Source organism: Paroedura picta, chromosome 6, assembly GCF_049243985.1.
Source record: "Paroedura picta isolate Pp20150507F chromosome 6, Ppicta_v3.0, whole genome shotgun sequence".
Taxonomy (NCBI): Eukaryota; Metazoa; Chordata; class Lepidosauria; order Squamata; family Gekkonidae; genus Paroedura; species Paroedura picta.
In genome coordinates, this window is record NC_135374.1 from 10848937 (window position 1) to 10868888 (window position 19952).

The 19952-nt window shown below is 48.2% G+C and overlaps 1 protein-coding gene across 3 annotated transcripts in view; it reads right to left on the minus strand.

Annotated features, from left to right (window-relative positions):
* Nucleotides 1–19952, minus strand: part of NOX4 (NADPH oxidase 4) — a 121744-nt gene that overhangs the window by 35051 nt on the left and 66741 nt on the right. For all 3 annotated transcript variants that reach the window (XM_077341421.1, XM_077341423.1, XM_077341420.1), the window contains exon 13: nt 10655–10736. In XM_077341421.1, coding sequence (XP_077197536.1) covers nt 10655–10736 — 82 coding nt within the window. The remainder of the gene's footprint in view (nt 1–10654; nt 10737–19952) is intronic.

Here is a 19952-nt window from a genome sequence, read left to right on the forward strand (position 1 = left end):
TCTTTTAATAGGGCTTTATTGGGGTATTTTTTATTGCGTATGGGATTGCTATTGTAACCCGCCACGAGCTGGCTTGCCAGGAGTGGTGGGAAATAAATCTAACAACAACAACAACAGCAATAATAATGACGATGATAATAATGCTAATAATAATAATAGTAATAATAATATTTAGAACAGGCGGAAAGAACAATGCAGGGGGAAAGTTTTCGCCTCTGCTAAGATTTCATGTATTAAGACTGTGTCCTTGAAAATAAAGACATTCTAAGAAGTTCAAAGGAAATCAAGGCACACATTATGACAACACGTTGTCCAGGGTTTCACAAATTCCTCAATGCTGGGACATGTGTTTCCTGACTGCTGTGTGCGTGTATCGATCTATCGATCTAGCTCTAGTTCGATATATGTCTCTGTGTGTGTATATATATATATATATCAATACACCACCGCTTGTCTGTTAACGAGCAAACATTTTTTTCTTTAACGAAAGATTAATTTATAATATATAAACGGCAGTCAATGGTTTAGAATGCCATAAGTAAAGATTTCCCTTTTAATCAGCTGCCACAGTATGGCTGATTCCCTCTGCATGGGGCGGGGGCGGAGGGGGGAGGGAGAAGAACCCCCAACAAACCACCTCAAACCCCATTTCAGTCCTCCCAATTTCAGAAGGGGCGCAGTTCAGACAATCCTGGCGCGGAGTCCTAATGAGGAGCTATTAACATTTCAAAGCGGGCCAGGGCTCAGTCATCTAAACAGCGTGAGATTACGGTTCAAAGGACTTGTGGCTTTTCGGGAGAAGAAGGGCACCCACCGTTTCGGTGGAATTGGACACGGAACGGGAAGCATTCGGCAGATCTAGCCATTAACTGCCGGGGAAATGCAAGACACCGAGCAAGATCAGCAGGAAGCTGTGCCTTGCACATAATTATGGAGTTAAGAAATACTGGGGCTTTTTCCCCTCCCTCAAAAGAAGCATATAACACACAGAGGTGCTGGAATGGATTTTGGAGGCTTGCCTGACCCTTGGGGGGGGGTGGAAAGAAAGGGATTTTCTGACTGTAAATTCTTGTTCTCCAAACAAGTGGGAGGACATTCGGTAACCTTCAGTTTGACCCCTTTGTACCCAGCAAGGAGAGAGAGCCCACTTCTTAATTGCCTTGTTAGAGGGAAGGGACGGCCTTCCCACTCTGGAATAACAAGGGAAGTTTTAATCTACAAACAATAAACCACCAGCAAGAAAGGAACTCCGCTCACCCTACATTCAGTAAGCTGCCTGTGAGTCCTACGCATGCAGAATCTGAGGAAGGCAGAGGGGAAATGAAAGAACCCACTCTGAGCCCACTGCTACCTTTAAGACCCACAAAGTTTATTCTGGGGATAAGATTTTGGATGAGAAAAGGAGGAGGAAGAAGGAAAAGAGCTGGTTATCAGACCCTGCTTTTCACTATTCGAAGGAGTCTCAAAACGGCTTCCCTTCCTTTCCTCTCCCCACGACAGACACCCTGGGAGATAGCTGGGACTGAGAGGGCTCTCACAGAACTGCTCCATGCAAACAGCTCTAACAGGACTGTGACTAGCCCAAATTCACCGTGCTGTTTGCATGCGGGGGATTGGGGAGTCACACCCGACTCTCCAGGTTAGAAGCTGCCGCTCTTAACAATGACATCAAGCTGGCTCCCTCAAGAACTGGAAGGGTGAATTGCCCATCGGACGACTCAGAGAAGAAGAATTCATGGTTCCTCTAATCTCCTTCGTAGGAAGAGGGACAGATAACTCAGGTCAGGCCAATAGGCCTTCAAGTCCTGGCAGGGGATCATGGGAATTGTAGTCCATGGACATCTGGAGAGCCACAGTTCAGCCAGCTCTGTGCTAAAGCCTTCTGTAACATCCATTTGCCAAACAATGAATCTTATTGTGTCTTATGAATGAAAGGATGGATTCTCATTTTGCTGCTCTCCCAATCTCCTCTCATGGAGAACTGCTTGAGAAGGCCTATATGTGAACCAACTCCACCTCCGGCTTGAGGATGGCAGCTCTTCTAAGGCCTTATATACCTTTCCTGAACCATCTGGGTGGACTTGGGGACCCTCCCAGAATGTCATGGGTCAGCCAGGTCTCAGCAAACATGAGGAGATGGTGCAAGCATGCCAAGACTAACAGCCCGGAGTTTGTACAGTCACCTCCTCCCCCATCCCTGATCCAGCTGACGAAAGCCAGTTGCTTCTTTCCATCCCTCCAGGATTACCTGCACCATTACAGAGGTGAAGGTGCAAGCTTAGTACAGAGCTAAACCCTAAAAGGAGAAGCACTTGCCTCATGGCTAGACGCCAGCTACCTGACTTGAGTGACGATGAGTTGTTGCAGTATTAAGTCTGAGCAGCTGGCATTTAACTATAAAGCCTCTTGAGGGTCATCGTGAGCTCTGGTTGAAATCTTCTCTAGTGATGAAGATAGATCCCCCTGGTCCAACCTTCTTGAAACTTGGAGGTTCTTTGGAGAAGATGTTCCTGAAGCTACACTTGAATGTTTGGAACCTCTAACTCAAAACTCCCACTCCCCCAGGCCTCAGAGAAGACGGAAACAGGAAAATTCCTACTGACTTTCATGGCCAAAACATTTTGAAGATGTCCGAATTGCATTTCAGATGATTCAGACAGCTGTGTTTCGGCCATACAAATCTACATTTGTTTCTGCATTTTGGACTGTTTTGTGACCAAATGAAGTCTGATTCGGGCTATTTTTGGCCAAAAAATTCCAAAGAGCACAGGCCTAGTTCCAGGTGTCATATTCCATTTTGCCTCATCTGTGGCAGAAAACATGCGAATCAAACAATGGTTCCACCTGGGTGATGTCATTTCCAGGTGACGTCACTTCCAGGAGTGTGGCGGAGTTGTTGTTGTTATGTGCGAAGTCGTGTCCGACCCATCGCGACCCCATGGACAATGATCCTCCAGGCCTTCCTGTCCTCTACCATTCCCCGGAGTCCTTTTAAGTTTGCACCTACTGCTTCAGTGACTCCATCCAGCCACCTCATTCTCTGTCGTCCCCTTCTTCTTTTGCCCTCGATCACTCCCAGCATTAGGCTCTTCTCCAGGGAGTCCTTCCTTCTCATGAGGTGGCCAAAGTATTTGAGTTTCATCTTCAGGATCTGGCCTTCTAAAGAGCAGTCAGGGCTGATCTCCTCTAGGACTGACCGGTTTGTTCGCCTTGCAGTCCAAGGGACTCGCAAGAGTCTTCTCCAGCACCAGAGTTCAAAAGCCTCAATTCTTTGACGCTCGGCCTTCCTTATGGTCCAACTTTCGCAGCCATACATTGCAACTGGGAATACCATAGCCTTGACTAAACGCACTTTTGTTGGTAGGGTGATGTCTCTGCTTTTTAGGATGCTGTCTAGATTTGCCATAGCTTTCCTCCCTAGGAGCAAACGTCTTTTAATTTCTTTGCTGCAGTCCCCATCTGCAGTGATCTTGGAGCCGAGGAAAATAAAATCTGTCACTATCTCCATTTCTTCCCCATCTATTCGCCAGGAATTGAGAGGGCCGGCTGCCATGATCTTTGTTTTCTTGATGTTGAGTTTCAAGCCAACTTTTGCACTCTCCTCCTTCACCCGCATCAACAGGGTCTTTAGTTCCTCTTCACTTTCTGCCATTAGAGTGGTATCATCTGCATATCTGAGGTTGTTGATATTTCTCCCTGCAATCTTGATCCCAATTTGTGACTCCTCTAATCCCGCCTTTCTCATGATGTGCTCCGCATACAAGTTAAATAGGCAAGGCGACAGTATACAGCCTTGCCGAACTCCTTTCTCAATTTTGAACCAATCCGTGATTCCATGTTCAGTTCTCACTGTTGCTTCTTGACCTGCATATAAATTTCTCAAGAGACAAATAAGATGCTCTGGTATTCCCATCTCTTTAAGAACTTGCCACAATTTGTTCTGCTCCACACAATCAAAGGCTTTAGCATAGTCAATGAAGCAGAAGTAGATGTTCTTCTGGAACTCCCTAGCTTTTTCCATGATCCAGCGTATGTTGGCAATTTGATCTCTAGTTCCTCTACCTCTTCGAAATCCTGCCTGTACTTCTGGAAGTTCTCGGTCCACATATTGCTGGAGCCTAGCTTGTAGGATTTTGAGCATAACTTTGCTAGCATGAGAAATGAGTGCAATGGTGCGGTAGTTTGAACATTCTTTGGCATTGCCCTTCTTTGGGATTGGAATGTAAACTGACCTTTTCCAATCCTGTGGCCATTGCTGAGTTTTCCAAATTTGCTGGCATATTGAGTGTAGCACTTTTACTGCATCGTCCTTTAAGATTTTGAATAGTTCAACTGGAATGCTGTCACCACCACTAGCTTTATTGTTGCTCAGACTTCCTAAGGCCCATTTGACTTCACATTCCAGGATGTCTGGCTCCAGGTCAGTAACTACCCCACTGTGGTCATCAGGGATGTTAAGCTCGCTCTTGTATAGTTCTTCTGTATAATTTTGCCACCTTTGCTTAATCTCTTCTGCTTCTGTGAGGTCCCTACCATTTTGGTCCCTTATCATACCCATCTTTGCATGAAACGTTCTCTTCATATCTCCAATTTTCTTGAAAAGATCTCTGGTCCTCCCCATTCTATTGTTTTCTTCTATTTGTTTGCACTGTTCATTTAAGAAGGCATTCTTATCTCTTCTAGCTTTTCTCTGGAATTCTGCATTCAATTGGGTGTATCTTTCTCTTTCTCCCTTGCCTTTCACTTCCCTTCTCTCCTTAGCTATTTGTAAAGCTTCCTCAGACAGCCATTTTGATTTCTTGCATTTCTTTTTCTTTGGGATGGTTTTAGTTGCTACCTCTTGTACAATGTCGCGAACCTCCGTCCATAGTTCTTCAGGCACTCTGTCTATCAGATCTAATTCCTTAAATCTATTTGTCACCTCTACTGTATATTCGTCGGGGATATGATTTAGTTCGTACCTGAGTGGCCTAGGGCTTTTCCCTACTTTCTTCAATTTAAGCCTAAATTTTGCAACAAGAAGCTCATGATCTGAACCACAATCAGCTCCTGGTCTTGTTTTTATTGCCTGTATAGAACTTTTCCATCTTTGGCTGCAGAGTACATAGTCAATCTGATTTCTGTGTTGACCGTCTGGTGATGTCCATGTGTAGAGTCGTCTCTTGGGTTGTTGGAAAAGAGTGTTTGCTATGACCATTGTATTCTCTTGACAAAATTCTACCAGCCTGTGCCCTGCTTCATTTTGTACTCCAAGGCCAAACTTGCCTGTTATCCCAGTTATCTTTTGGCTTCCTACTTTAGCATTCCAATCCCCCATGATGATAAGCACATCATTTTTTGGCGTTGCTTCTAGAAGGTGTTGTAGGGCTTCATAGAACTGATCAACTTCATCCTCTTCAGCAGCAGTGGTTGGGGCATAGACCTGGATCACTGTGATGTTGAATGGTTTGCCTTGGATTCGAACTGAGATCATTCTGTCATTTTGGGGATTGTATCCCAAGACTGCTTTTCCTACTCTCTTATTGATTATGAAGGCTACTCCATTTCTTCTGCGAGATTCTTGTCCACAGTAGTATACCTGATGGTCATCTGAATTAAATTCACCCATTCCTGTCCATTTTAGTTCACTGATTCCTAAAATGTCGATGTTCAGTCTTCTCATTTCTTGTTTAACCACGTCCAGCTTGCCTTGATTCATGGATCTGACGTTCCAGGTTCCTATGGAATAAAAATCTTTACAGCATCGGACTGTCTTTTCGCCACCAGTTACTTCCACAACTGAGCGTCCTTTCGGCTTTGGCCCAGCCGCTTCATTCATTCTGGCACTACTCGTACTAGCCGTCTGCTCATCCCCAGTAGCATATTGGACACCTTCCGACCTGAGGGGCTCATCTTCCGGCGTCATATCGTTATGCCTATTGGAACTGTCCATAGAGTTTTCATGGCAAAGATACTGGAGTGGTTTGCCATTGCCTTCTCCAGTGGATCACCTTTTGTCAGAGCTCTCAGCTATGACCTGTCCATCTTGGGTGGCCCTGCACGGCATAGCTCATAGCTTCACTGAGCTACGCAAGCCCCCTTGCCACAACAAGGCAGCGATCCTTGAAGGGGGGTGTGGCGGAGAGCCCTGGCCAACTGTCAGCCCTTCCAATATGTCTCGAATCCAGAAAAAATAGAATCATAGAACCATAGAGTTGGAAGTTGCCATACAGGCCACCTAGTCCAACCCCCTGCTCTATGCAGGTTCAGCCCTAAGCATCCTAAAGCATCCAAGAAAAGTGTGTATCCAACCTTTGCTTGAAGACTGCCAGGGAGGGGGAGCTCACCACCTCCTTAGGCAGCCTATTCCCCTGCTGAACTACTCTGACTGTGAAAAGTTTCCCCCTGATATCTAGCCTATATTGTTGTACTTGTAGTTTAAACCCATTACTGCACGTCCTCTCCTCTGCAGCCAACAGAAACAGCATCCTGCCCTCCTCCAAGTGACAACCTTTCAAATACTTAAAGATGGCTATCATGTCCCCTCTCAACCTCCTTTTCTCCAGGCTGAACATTCCCAAGTCCCTCAACCTATCTCCATAGGGCTTGGTCCCTTGGCCCCAGATCATCTTCGTCGCTCTCCTCTGTACCCTTTCAATTTTATCTACATCCTTCTTGAAGTGAGGCCTCCAGAATTGTTCATGTGTACCTCCATGCTCAAAAGGCTGAGGAACGCCGGTGGAAAAGAATCCTCTTCTTGCTTGGCTTTCTTAATCTTCTCGAGTATAAACACCAGCCTTACTCGCTTCTTCTACCCATAGTAACTGCAGGGGTCACGGAAGATGCTATTCCCTATGAAGGACACCCCACCAGTGACATCTGGGAGCCTTGATTTGATAGCTGTACATCATCCTTATATGTTACACTGGCTGCCACGGTGTCAAGGGTCTCATCACTGCCTTGTGTCCGAGAAATCGGCAGATAAGGACACATCCTTCAAGCAACCTTTGTTGATCTCAGGCCCACCCAAGGTAGCTCCTTGATCTGCAAAGCAGACCTGGCTGATAGGGAGCTGTTCATGAAGCCTCAGAGGGAAGTCGCTTGGGCTTTCAAGTTCCACTCCAGGGTTTTATTTACCTTCCTGTTGCAGGAGTCCTTGCCCTCCCCGTCATCCCTTTAGTGGAAAGGCTGCTGTGAAAGATAAGCTATAATCTCTCCTCAAAAGTAAGGGCTCTGATGATGAGAAGAAGAAGAAAAATAAACCTAAGGGCTACCTTTTCCCAGATGAAGAGGAAAGTGGAAAAGCAGAAAGTCCTTCATGTCCTGCCCTTTGGTGACCTTGGGCTCAAGATGCCGTGTTTGGTTCTGTCTTTCTCCCCTCTAAAGAGACTGCCCCTTAATGATCTGGTGACGAGGAAAAAGCACCGAGTGGCAGATTGGGATGGTGTCCTTAGAAGCGAAGGGCCCCTTCAAGCCACCCCTCACTCCTTTCACAATATAGGGCAGGGGGAGTCAACCTGTGGTCCTCCAGATGTTGGTGGACTACAATTCCCATGAGCCCCTGCCAGCAAATGCAAACCCTGATATAGGGCACAGACACAACTAGGAAGTTCTGGACAGGCAGCAAAGAAGAGCAGGGAGGAGTATGAAAGGAGGGCCAACCAGAGGGCTGCCATGTCATTGGAAGGACGGTCATGATTTTATGATGGATGGGTGGATGGAGGGATGGATGGAGGGATGGGTGGATGGAGGGATGGATGGATGGATGGAAGGAGGGATGGATGGATGGATGGAACGATGGAATGATGGATGGATGGATGGATGGATGGATGGATGGATGGATGGATGGATGGATGGATGGATGGGTGGATGGAGGGATGGATGGAGGGATGGATGGAGGGATGGATGGAGGGATGGATGGAGGGATGGATGGAGGGATGGATGGAGGGATGGATGGAAGGAGGGATGGATGGAGGGATGGATGGAGGGATGGATGGAGGGATGGATGGAGGGATGGATGGAGGGATGGATGGATGGAGGGATGGATGGAGGGATGGATGGAGGGATGGATGGAGGGATGGATGGAGGGATGGATGGAAGGAGGGATGGATGGATGGATGGATGGATGGATGGAACGATGGAACGATGGATGGATGGATGGATGGATGGATGGAGGGATGGATGGGTGGATGGAGGGATGGATGGATGGAGGGATGGATGGAGGGATGGATGGATGGAAGGAGGGATGGATGGATGGATGGAACGATGGATGGATGGATAGATGGATAGATGGATAGATGGATAGATGGATAGATAGATAGATAGATAATTATTTGTTTCCTGCCCTATCACCTGAGAGTCAGGGCAGGTTCCAGGTTCCACCACAATAAGGTAAAATACAGATAAATATAAAATTACTAAGTAAATATCATTAAGATTTAAATACAGAAATCTAATTCACAATTGCCATGCTTTTGTGTTAAAGAAGAAGAGGGAGGGAGGGAGGGTCATACTAGCCCCAGCTAGTATATTACTAAGTGTCTTGTCAGGGAGGCTAGCAAAATTCATATGCTGTTTTATGCACTCAACCATAGACGTAACACTGTCTTTCTCAAACAGAGTTTTGTGAAAACCTGGCATTTCTTGATGGCCATGGAAGGGTTTTCCAAATGAATTCCCACCCAATCAGAGCTATCAAAAAACCCCAGGTTTCGTGAAACTGCTGTTGAGAAATTCTGGGTTAGTTGGATAGACATCTTATACAATGTCTATATATATTTAATATAAAGGTAAAGGTATCCCCTGTGCAAGCACCGAGTCATGTCTGACCCTTGGGGTGATGCCCTCCAGCGTTTTCTTGGCAGACTCAATACGGGGTGGTTTGCCAGTGCCTTCCCCAGTCATGACCGTTTACCCCCCAGCAAGCTGGGTCCTCATTTTACCAACCTCGGAAGGATGGAAGGCTGAGTCAACCTTGAGCTGGCTGCTGGGATCGAACTCCCAGCCTCATGGGCAGAGCTTTCAGACAGCATGTCGGCCTGGTTGGGAATCCCTGATTTAGAGGGTATTATGCAATCCTAGAGCCTCTTGTGGAGCAGGGTGGTAAGGCAGCAGAAATGCTGTCTGAAGCTGTCTGCCCATGAGGCTGGGAGTTCAACCCCAGCAGCCGGCTCAAGGTTGACTCAGCCTTCCATCCTTCCGAGGTCGGTAAAACGAGTACCCAGCTTGCTGGGGGGTAAACGGTAATGACTGGGGAAGGCACTGGCAAACCACCCCGTATTGAGTCTGCCATGAAAACGCTGGAGGGCGTCACCCCAAGGGTCAGACATGACTCGGTGCTTGCACAGGGGATACCTTTACCTTTACCTTTAAGTGAGCTGTTGTATCTCACTCTGACAGGCAAAAACAAAGTGGTGAACTTGGGAACAAGGCTGCAGTGCAGGTGGCCATGCTGAGCTCTCACTGGCCAGAAGGAGACGCAATGCACCATTGTCCGAGCATCTCTGCAGCGTGCAAACCCTTCCAACGCACAAACAAACACCTTCCATTCCACGGCATTGTGTCCGAGGAAGTGTGTGGGCACACAAAAGCTCATACCTTGAAGGAAACCATCGTGGGTCTTCAAGGTGCCACTGGACCAACTCTGTCAGGTTGCTTCAGCCCAAAACGGCTACCCACTTGAAACACTTCTTTAGTTAATTTGCTAAGTAGAGAGCAAGAAAGCACAGCCCCCTGCCCCAATGAAGGCTTCCCAACTAAAATTCTATGCTCCTCTCCCGTCCCTATTTTGTTCTTACCTCCCTTTCTTCTAACCAGAGAGCCAGTTTGGTGTAGTGGTTAGGAGTGCTGACTTCTAATCTGGCAAGCCAGGTTCGATTCTGCTCTCCCCCACATGCAGCCAGCTGAGTGACCTTGGGCTCGCCACGGCACTGATAAAACTGTTCTGACCGGGCAGTGATATCGGGGCTCTCTCAGCCTCACCCACCCCACAGGGTGTCTGTTGTGGGGAGAGGAAAGGGAAGGAGACTGTAAGCCGCTTTGAGCCTCCTTCGGGTAGGGAAAAGCGGCATATAAGAACCAACTCTTCTTCTTCTTCTTCTTCTTCTAACAAGCAGCCATCAGTAATTAGAAAACTCTTTTTGCACCCTGTTTGTCACAAACGCCCTGGGATTGGAAGGCGGATTTCCTCCAGGGATACTAGTTTTGGGGCAGGCAACATCTGGGCATGGAATTTAGGTCACTGAGTGGGCAGGGAGTTGTAGGGAGTTCCTGCATTGAAGGGGGTTGGACTAGATGACCCTAAAATCCTTCCAAGTTCTATGATTTTATAAAATGGTGTTTTTGCCCTGTGCTTATTTGAACACCCTGCTCACCATGGCAGGCAGGCCACGAAGCGTGTCTGTTTCTCTCGGATGCCTTGCTTAAAAACTAGCACCACCACCGGATAAATCTGTCACCGTGAGGCTGCATTTCTGACAACCGGGGAAGCGTGGGCGGGAGTTGCCTGACAAGACAGCCACCGGAGCAGACCCAGGGGGCCGAGCAAAGAGGCCGACCTGGGAGGCTTACCTCTGCTTCTGCCAAGGTAGATTCTCCTTTTGTTTGCAGCACGGAAAACAGCAACGGCTCGTTTTGAAAAGAAATGCTTCCCAAGTAGGAGATGGTGTTTACTTACTTGGGATAACGCCTCTGTTGGAAGACGGGCAAGATTTCGGCATCCCAACTCGAATGCAGAAACAGCAGATCTCGAAACCTCTCTGTTGAAACGACAGAAAGGGAAACGGAGACAGGCGTCATGTTGGAATTTACAGCACAGAAAAGCTGGAGAAGAGTTGGGGGTTTTATACCCCGCTTTACACCACCCAAAGGAGTCCCAAAGCGGCTTCCAACCACCTTTCCCTTCCTCTCCTCACAGCAGACGCCCTGTGTCTCACCCACTAAGAGAACTGTGACTGGCCCCAGGTCGCCCAGCTGGCTTCACGTAGCCAAGGAGTCAGGAATGCTTAGGGCTAATCCTGTGTTGAGCAGGGGGTTGGACTAGATGGCCTGTATGGCCCCTTCCAACTCTATGATTCTATGATTCTATGAATCAAACCTGGTTCTCCAGATTAGGGTCTGCCGTTCTTAACCATTACACCACACTGGGTCAGAACAGAACTGCCCAGCAGAAGGTGGGGTCTACTGAACTATACCAAGACCGTAGCTCTATTATTTGGGTGGCCTGTGCGTTGTCCAGCCAGGAGATCCTAGCATTATCCGGCAACCAGGCAAGAGACCTTTGAAGGTGGTTTGCCATTGCCTGCCTCCACATCATGACCCCGAGTGCTCCTTGGAGGCCTCCCATCCAAATACTAGGCAGGGCCCACCTGCTTAGCTTCCATGATCTGATGAAATCGGGCTAGCTTGGGCTATTGAGGTCAGTCAATAAATAAACAGATAACAGGAATGCCAACTTCCAGGTGGGACAAAGGCTTCCTGGAACTACAACTCATTTCTGGACTGCACAGATCAGTTCCCTTGGAGAAACAGATGGTTTGGAGGGTGGACTCTCTGGGGCAGGACTCCACGGGGGTCCCTGGCCCACCCGGGCATATGATTTCTATAATGGGGGGTTGTGGTTATATAGAGGAGGGGCCATGAGATGGTAACTGCATCCTGGCCTCAGCTGAACGCCCGATGGAACAGCTCCATCTTGAAAGCATTGCGGAAATCAGATAGTTCCATCAGGGCCTGTAGCTCTTCCGGGAGCTCATTTCACCAAGATGGGGTCAGGACCGAAATGGATGAGGGAGTAAATCTGGCACCCTGCAAGCCAATACATCTACAAGGGATGTTTTTTGTCCCACCCTAGGACTTTTTCGTGCTCACGGATTAAAGGCATTGCTACAAATTCACCTCTGGAGGGGGGGGGGGGGAAGAAATCTGCAAACACTGCAAACTTTCCCAGGCAGGGGGAAGAAAGTTACTTGGTGCGACGGTGCATTCCTACAGAATTAGAGCATCCACCGCAAGGCCTGGGGAAGCGCATTCTTTTTCATTGTTCCTGATGAATGGGGCAAGCCTGCGGTGTCAGGCCTTAACTGCTGTCCTTCACACACAATTAATCATTCCGCACAGGCTGGATAAAGCACGTTCAACGTGCTTTTGCTGGCTCGATTTTCCTGGGCCAGTCAGGAAAATCTGCTTCGAAAGAGCACTGAAAGTGCATTATCCAAGGTGTGCGGAACGCGCCCTGGTTTGTGTAATGAAAGGGAAGAGGGAGGAGGCAAAGGAAGTTTACAGTACAAAGTACTGAAGCTCCGACAACATAAAAGGGACTAAAAAAACCAACACAAAGTCTCTTTCCTCCCATCTACTTCCCTTCATCTCTTTCCTGCTCTGTTCCCTTTCTAACTTCCCTTTCTAACCCCCTCACTTCGAGTGGTCTCAAGCGCTTTTCTCTCCCCAGGTCCTGCCAGGGGCCAAGAAGGTGGGATGGTGCAGGGAATGGCTGTGAAAGGTCCCACGAAGGACACCATTCCCTTCCCAGGCATCTGTGTAATGCTGATAGCTCTGTCAGCTCTTCCGGGGGCTCATTCCACCAGGTTGGGGCCAGGACCAAGAAGGCCCTGGCCCAGGTCGAGGCCAGGTATGCCTCCTGGGGGCAGGAGATTCATACCCACAGATTCATACCCTGTGGGGGGCATAAGGAGATATGCGGTCCCTCGGATAAGTGGGGCCCAGGCTGCATATAGCCTGGGGACACGGCAGAGGGACAGAGGTAGGACATGGCAAAGCGCCACAGTTGCCGGTGAAACGCCAGGGGCTAAAACTACCAGACCACGGCCACACACCCTGGAAAATCCAGTCAGAGTTTTTGACAGCTTTCTAGCTCTGGAAAAACATTGGCAGAAGTTGTACAATTGTCACTTGGAGGAGGGCAGGGAGTGGTTCCTGTTGGCAGCAGAGGGTAGGATCCTCCATAATTGCTCTAAGCCAGGGGTAATCAACGTGTGGTCCTCCAGATGTCCATGGACTACAATTCCCATGAGCCCCTGCCAGCAAATGCTGGCAGGGGCTCATTGGAATTGTAGTCCATGGACATCTGGAGGACCACACGTTGACTACCCCTGCCTTAATGGACTCAGCCATAAGCTTGGGAAGCGTTTGCTGGCAGGGGCTCATGGGACTTGTAGTCATCTGGAGGACCACACGTTGACTCCCCCTGCATTAAGACAGGAAGGGAAATGCCACGGACTCCCTCCAGAGCTCCCAGGGGGACCCCCAGGTATCCACAGACCCCTGGTTAGGAATCCCTGAGCTAGTGGATAGCCCCCTCCTCCCAATACACACAACCCATCTTTGCAAAGAGCATGATTGTAGCAACACCATTCTCCTGCTGACCACGGGCTCACCCTTCCTTCTGCCTCGGTGGCTTTCTCATTCTTGGCACACCCCCTATCTCCACCAGCCATCGCTCAACTCGTGCATCTTGCTCCATCCAGTTACTCAGAACGACATCAGCCCTTGTGTTTAAATGGATTGACGGCATGCCCAGGCACTCCGGCAGGAGTCCAAAAAGCTATTAGAGGCAACCGGAGGGATTCAACATGCCCAGTGGGATTTCTGGCTTATTTCCCTTAAAAAAAAATGGGGGGTGGGGTGGGGGAAACACACATACCAAATCACAAACTGCATTTCAGAATTCCTCCCTGCTGAGAAAGAGTTTACCATGCAGCTTGGGGGGGGGGGGAGGCTGCTGAGTAGACATTGATATATGTATCTTGGGATACACAGACTTTGTGGTATGGTTTGCCTGGCTTTGCCGTTTCAGCTGTGGGGCGGACAACTTTTGAAACTTGCCAAAAAGTTACGCTGCCATAGCTTCCCTTCGACCACACGGTGAAGATCCTTAAAGCCCTGTACTGCCAATCACTTCTCCAGTGGCCAATCAGAAGATCTGCAGGGCAGAAAGCTCACCTGGCCCCACCTATTTTCTAAAAGCAACAGGAAAGGGGTCAGCAGGCACTAGGGTGCCCGCGGACCCACTTTGGGGACCCCTGTAAGGGACAATCTCTCAGCAAGCCTGCCAAATTGCAGTTCCAAAGATTCTTTCTTTGGGGGGTGGGAAGAGGCCATGAGAGTTAAGCCAATATAAAATGGTTACACAGCTGTAGTTGAGTTATGCCTTAAATCAGGGGTGGGCAAACTGTGGCCTCCAGCTGTCCATGGACTACAATTCCCATGAGCCCCAGGGGCACGGTAGTCCAAGGACAGCTGGAGGGCCACAATTTGCCCACCCCTTATTTAAGGCATCCCAGGGGCTCATGGGAATTGTAATCCAAGGACAGCCAGAGGGCCACAATTTGCCCACCCCTGCCTTAAATCAATTCAGCAGACAGTAACAATAGCCAGAGCTATATTCCCCAGGCCATACCGACATCAGCTGCTGGGGCAATGCAGGTTTGCACTGCTCAAAGAAATGCCAACGCCAGCCACCAGATCGAGCTCCAGATCCTTTTCCCTTTCGGCAGTTCCTTGCACTAGATCCCCTAAAGGGCCTTTCTAAAAAAAACTCCTCCAGTTTGGCCCGCAGCCATGGCGTGCAATTCAAAGCAGAGAACAGAACCTGATCCATCTTAGATAATGTCTTTGCGGTTCTCCTTATTCCTATTTCAATGCGGTGTGTTTCTTTTTTTTCAAACGAAAGAAAAGGCTCTCCCCTACTGTGCGCTCAACGGCATTTTTTGTTCATAAAACACTCAAAAGACTCCCTCTAAATGTTCTTCCAATAGTTGCTCAGAAGCAAGCCGGGCTGGACTCGCCAATCAAGCCACAGCTGGCGCCCAATTAAACATCCTGTTTCTAACATCGAGTCCGTCCAGAATAGTCGTGGGGGACAGAAAGAAAACAAAACATCCTGGATGCATTTTCCCAAGACTCTGTTTTCAAAAGTCCCATTTCCTGTGAAAAGCATCTTCTTAAGCATAACGCCAAAATGCTAGGTGAACCTTTGCCTCCCCTAAAACTTATTTTTTTTTAAATCTTGGCTGGTGAAAATAAGTGTCTCTGCTGTATTTTCACAAAGGATGACTCAAATCAGATGTTGCTGTGTTTTAAAGCTGTTCTAAAAATGGAGTGTGTTTGATGATGATGATTATTTTTTATTATTATTATTATTATTTTGCCTGGTCCTTACTGGGTCCTAGGATTGCATAAAGGTAAAGGTATCCCCTGTGCAAGCACCGGGTCATGAATGACCCTTGGGGTGACGCCCTCCAGCGTTTTCATGGCAGACTCAGTACGGGGTGGTTTGCCAGTGCCTTCCCCAGTCATTACCGTTTGCCTCCCAGCAAGCTGGGTCCTCGTTTTACCGACCTCGGAAGGATGGAAGGCTGAGTTGACCTTGAGCCGGCTGCTGGGATTGAACTCCCAGCCTCATGGGCAGAGCTTCAGACAGCATTTCTGCTGCCTTACCACTCTGTGCCACAAGAGGCTCTAGGATTGCATATTGCCCTCTAAATCAGGGATTCCCAACCAGGGGTCTGCAGACTCCTGGGGGTTCATGGGAACTCTGGAGGGGGGGTCCACAGCTTTCACTTCCTGCCTCAATGGACTCAGCTCCAAGCTTGAGAAATGGCCACTTTTAATGTTTCCCTTCCCCCTTCAAGGTTTCAGTGCCTGGCAGGGAGTGGAGCCTGTACTTCTGCCTTAAACTGCCTCCTGTCTCTCCTTTCCCCCCAAATTCTCCCTGAGTCTGCCTGTTAATCTTGGCGGTGATGTCACTTCCAGGGACATGTCACTTCCGGTGTGTGTGTGGCAGGAAGGCGTGGCCGGCTGACCACTTCCGGGGTTCCTTATAGTCTGAAAAACTATTTCAGGGGCTACTCCAGAGTCAAAAGGTTGAAAAAGGCTGCTTCATAAACTATGTATAGAGTCAGGACTTAAATCCTGCACAGTCAAGCTATGATTCAGCGAGGTTTGACTGCCATGGCTTTCTGAATGGGATTCTGTGAAATCTGCCATGAAAAAGCCAAGATTCTTTGATTGCAAATTCCTGGCACCGTGACTCTTTCGGTGAAGTGTTTTTCTGCATTCTCCTCACTTGTGTGTTCATGTTGCTTTGTTTGGGGGGAGGTGTTCTGTCCCACGCATGTTTCATTCCCTCTAGTGGCCGATTCAATATTACGCTATTTACATCTGGCATATCTCCCTGCAGGTTTTTATACTGGACAATGGTGTAATACTGAATTGACCACTAGAGGGAGCAAATACATGCAGAAGAGACCACTCCCCTTGTCTCCTGGACTTACTAGTGAGGAAAATGAGGATGTGAAAAAACACATTTAGGATGAACAAAGTTTTATCCAAGGTATATGATATATGACGAAGTGTGAATGAATACACTTATACCTCGAATAAACCTCGGTTAGTCTTAAAGATGCCCCTGGACTCAAACTTGGTTCATCACACAGGTAAGGCATCAGTCGTAAGAACTCATTATTATTATTATTATTATTATTATTATTATTATTATTATTATTATTATTATTATTATTATTATTATTATTTAGATTTATTTCCCGCCTCTCCCGACAGGCTCGAGGCGGGTCACAACAACTAACCCCATTAAAATTCCCATTAAAACATCAATCTACTAACATGACGGCTAAAAATCCCATCCCTCCCCCAATTATTAAAGAGGTGAAGAGGAAAGGATAGGGGAGTCTCTCTGAGCTGAGAGAGCATCCCATTGGATAGCATAGGAGCTCTAATTAAACCTGCCTAGGATTGCTTCCCTGGTGAGTGTCTCCTAAATTGTTTTGCCAGCATGGGCAGGGCATGCATTAGCAGAAAGCTTGACAGGATAACACAGCGCGTGAGGAATTTGCAGCCTCTTGCATGGGCAAAGCCCCAGCCCCAAAACACCCTTTCCCTCTGAAATAGCTGTTCTATGAATTTCTGCTCAAATCTCCCACTTATTTTCACACCTAGCAACACACCCCTCCTTAGCAGGCCAGGAAGCACAGCTCTTTCAGGCCAACGGGAGGGAGCTACAACCTACGGTCTCCCGCCCACAAGCGCCTGCCCTTCTTGGAAGCCACATCTCCACACCCGCTCCTATGATTCTGGCTGATGCTCAGTGAGTTTTTAGCGACAAAGCCTCGGCCAATGTGACTGCTTCAACCTCTCAAAAGCAATTGAATCTCGACGCTCTAAAGGGTTGGGGATACAGGACACAGTGGATGGAACCCGTGAAAAGAAAAGGGAACGAGTTTTCAAGGTCTCTTTTTTTGTTTCCTTTAAAAATAACCCGTTCCGGTTGGGATTCCTTTATTCTCATTGTGCGCTGAATTCCTTGAAAATTACATCTTGCGGGACCAGCCACCTGGGCGGCTCGGGAATGGCTTCTGATTGCCATAGAAACAACCCGTTATGCAGCGTTCAGGCACCGTGAGCGACAAACCACAAGTGATACACCCTTCCAAATAGACATGCGTGTCGATAAAATAATGTATATGTACTTTAAAAAGAATTCTTTTCAAAATGTGAAAGGATTTTGTTTTGAAGAACAGTCTGAAATTGGGGAAACAACACCGCCCTCGGAGAACCCTTTGACCCGTTCTGTCCCTTTTGGGATTGAGAAGAAGGTTAAAAAAAAATAAATACCCTGCTCTTTGCTACCCAGGTTGAGTCTCAAAGTGGCTTAGAATCACCTTCCCTTTCCTCTCCTCACAACAGACACCCTGTGAGGGAGGTGAGGCTGAGAGAGCCCTGAGATTACTGAAGAAGAAGAAGAAGAAGAAGAAGAAGAAGAGTTGGTTCTTATATGCCACATTTCTCTCCCTGAAGGAGTCTCAAAGAGGCTTAGAATCACCTTCCCTTTCCTCTCCCCACAACAGACACCCTGTGAGGGAGGTGAGGCTGAGAGAGCCCTGAGATTACTGAAGAAGAAGAAGAAGAAGAGTTGTTTCTTATATGCCGCTTTTCTCTACCAGAAGGAGTCTCAAAGAGGCTTACAGTCGCCTTCCCATTCCTCTCCCCACAACAGACACCCTGTGGGGTGGGTGAGGCTGAGAGAGCCCTGATATCACTGCTCGGTCAGAACAGCTTTATCAGTGCCGTGGCGAGCCCAAGGTCACCCAGCTGGTTGCATGTGGGGGAGTGCAGAATCGAACCCAGCTCGCCAGATTAGAAGTCCGCACTCCTAACCACTACACCAAATTGGTGTTATGGTGTTCCCAGTGCTATCTGGGTGGCTACGACTAGAAACGTCAGGCCAGGCTGCACAATTATCATACATAACCATGCATCCCAAGAAGGAGCAGGATTGTGTGGGGGTTTTATTGTACATAAGGGAGGCGTCCCCAACCTTCTTAAGCCTGTGGCCATCTTTGTGATTCTGGCACACCGGGGAGGACACAGCCACAACTGTGCACGCTCAATCCTAGTTTCACAAGCTAAGCAAATTGCTCTGGTCAACTTGGAAATGTCACTTGAAAAACAAAACCAGAAAGGAATATCCTTGCAAGTGGCACCAAATAAAGCAAACAGGAGAGGAAAGCCTGCCAGAACAGCGCAAGGAAAAGGTGTCCTACATTTCTGGTCTTTTGTGAAAAGCAGAATAAGCACTTTTGCTCTCTTAAGATGAAGAGAGTCTTTCTGGTGATTAAGAGCGTCTCTGCAAAGAACTCCTCATTGAATGTCTGATCTCACGTCTTTACGGAGACTCTTCAAGAAGATTCCCTGGCACAAAGCTTAATTGGCAAGGAAGCTCATAGGGGGTGTGGGGTGAACTATGGGAGAGAGTCCCTCTGTCTCCCCACCCCCATGTTGAAGGAACAAGGGGGAAAGAGAACGCTTGATATTCCCAAAACCAAGGGAAGGGGGAATTAGAATTCTACTGTGCTGCAACAAAATCCAGATTTTCTCACCCCAGATCATTAGAAGGGCTATTCTGATTTACCTGGACTGGAATCGACTGATGCTCAATAGGCTATAAGGCAGGAGTGGCCAAATTGTGGCTCTCCAAATGTTCTTGGACTACAGTTGCCATGAGCCACTGTCAGCAGGCCCAATTGGCAGGGGCTTATGGAAACTGTAGTCCAGTTCAGCCCCACTCCCCCGCAGATAAAGGGATTGGACATTTCCTGTGATTACTGCAGATCTTCAGGGGACAGAGATCAGCTCACCTAGAGAAAATAGCAACTTTAGAAGGAGATTGCTTGGTGTAGTGGTTGGGAGTGTGGACTTCTAATGTGTTGAGCCGGGTTTGATTCTGCACTCCCCCACATGCAGCCAGCTGGGTGGCCTTGGGCTCACCACGGCACTGATAAAGCTGTTCTGACTGAGCAGGAATATCAGGGCTCTCTCAGCCTCACCTCCCTCACAGGGTGTCTGTTGTGGGGAGAGGAAAGGGAAGGCGACTGTAAGCTACTTTGAGACTCCTTTGAGCTGAGAAAAGCGGCATATAAGAACCAACTCTTCTTCTCTTTGAAGTCCCTCCCCTTCCCAACCCCTGCCCTTTTTAGGCTCCACTCCCCAAAATCTCCAGATATTTCCCAATACAGGACTGGCAAGGCCGCTAGGCTAGCAGCAGGGGTAAAAACTAAGAGAACATGAATCCTTTGTGGAGCAATCTGCACTGGGAATTTCGCTGCCCCGGCTACTGTTTGGGAGCACAAGACTGGGGTGGGTGAGGTGTACTGAGCCAAATGCTCTCCCTCTGTGGAAGCAGGAAGAGCCATGGTGTAGTGGTTAGGAGTGCGGACTTCTAATCTGGCATGCCAGGTTCGATTCTGCACTCCCCCACATGCAGCCAGCTGGGTGACCTTAGGCTCCCCACAGCACTGATAAAACTGTTCTGACCGAGCAGTGATATCAGGGCTCTCTCAGCCTCACCTCCCTCACAGGGTGTCTGTTGTGGGGAGAGGAAAGGGAAGGCGATTGTAAGCCACTTTGAGACTCCTTTGGGTAGAGAAAAGCGGCATCTA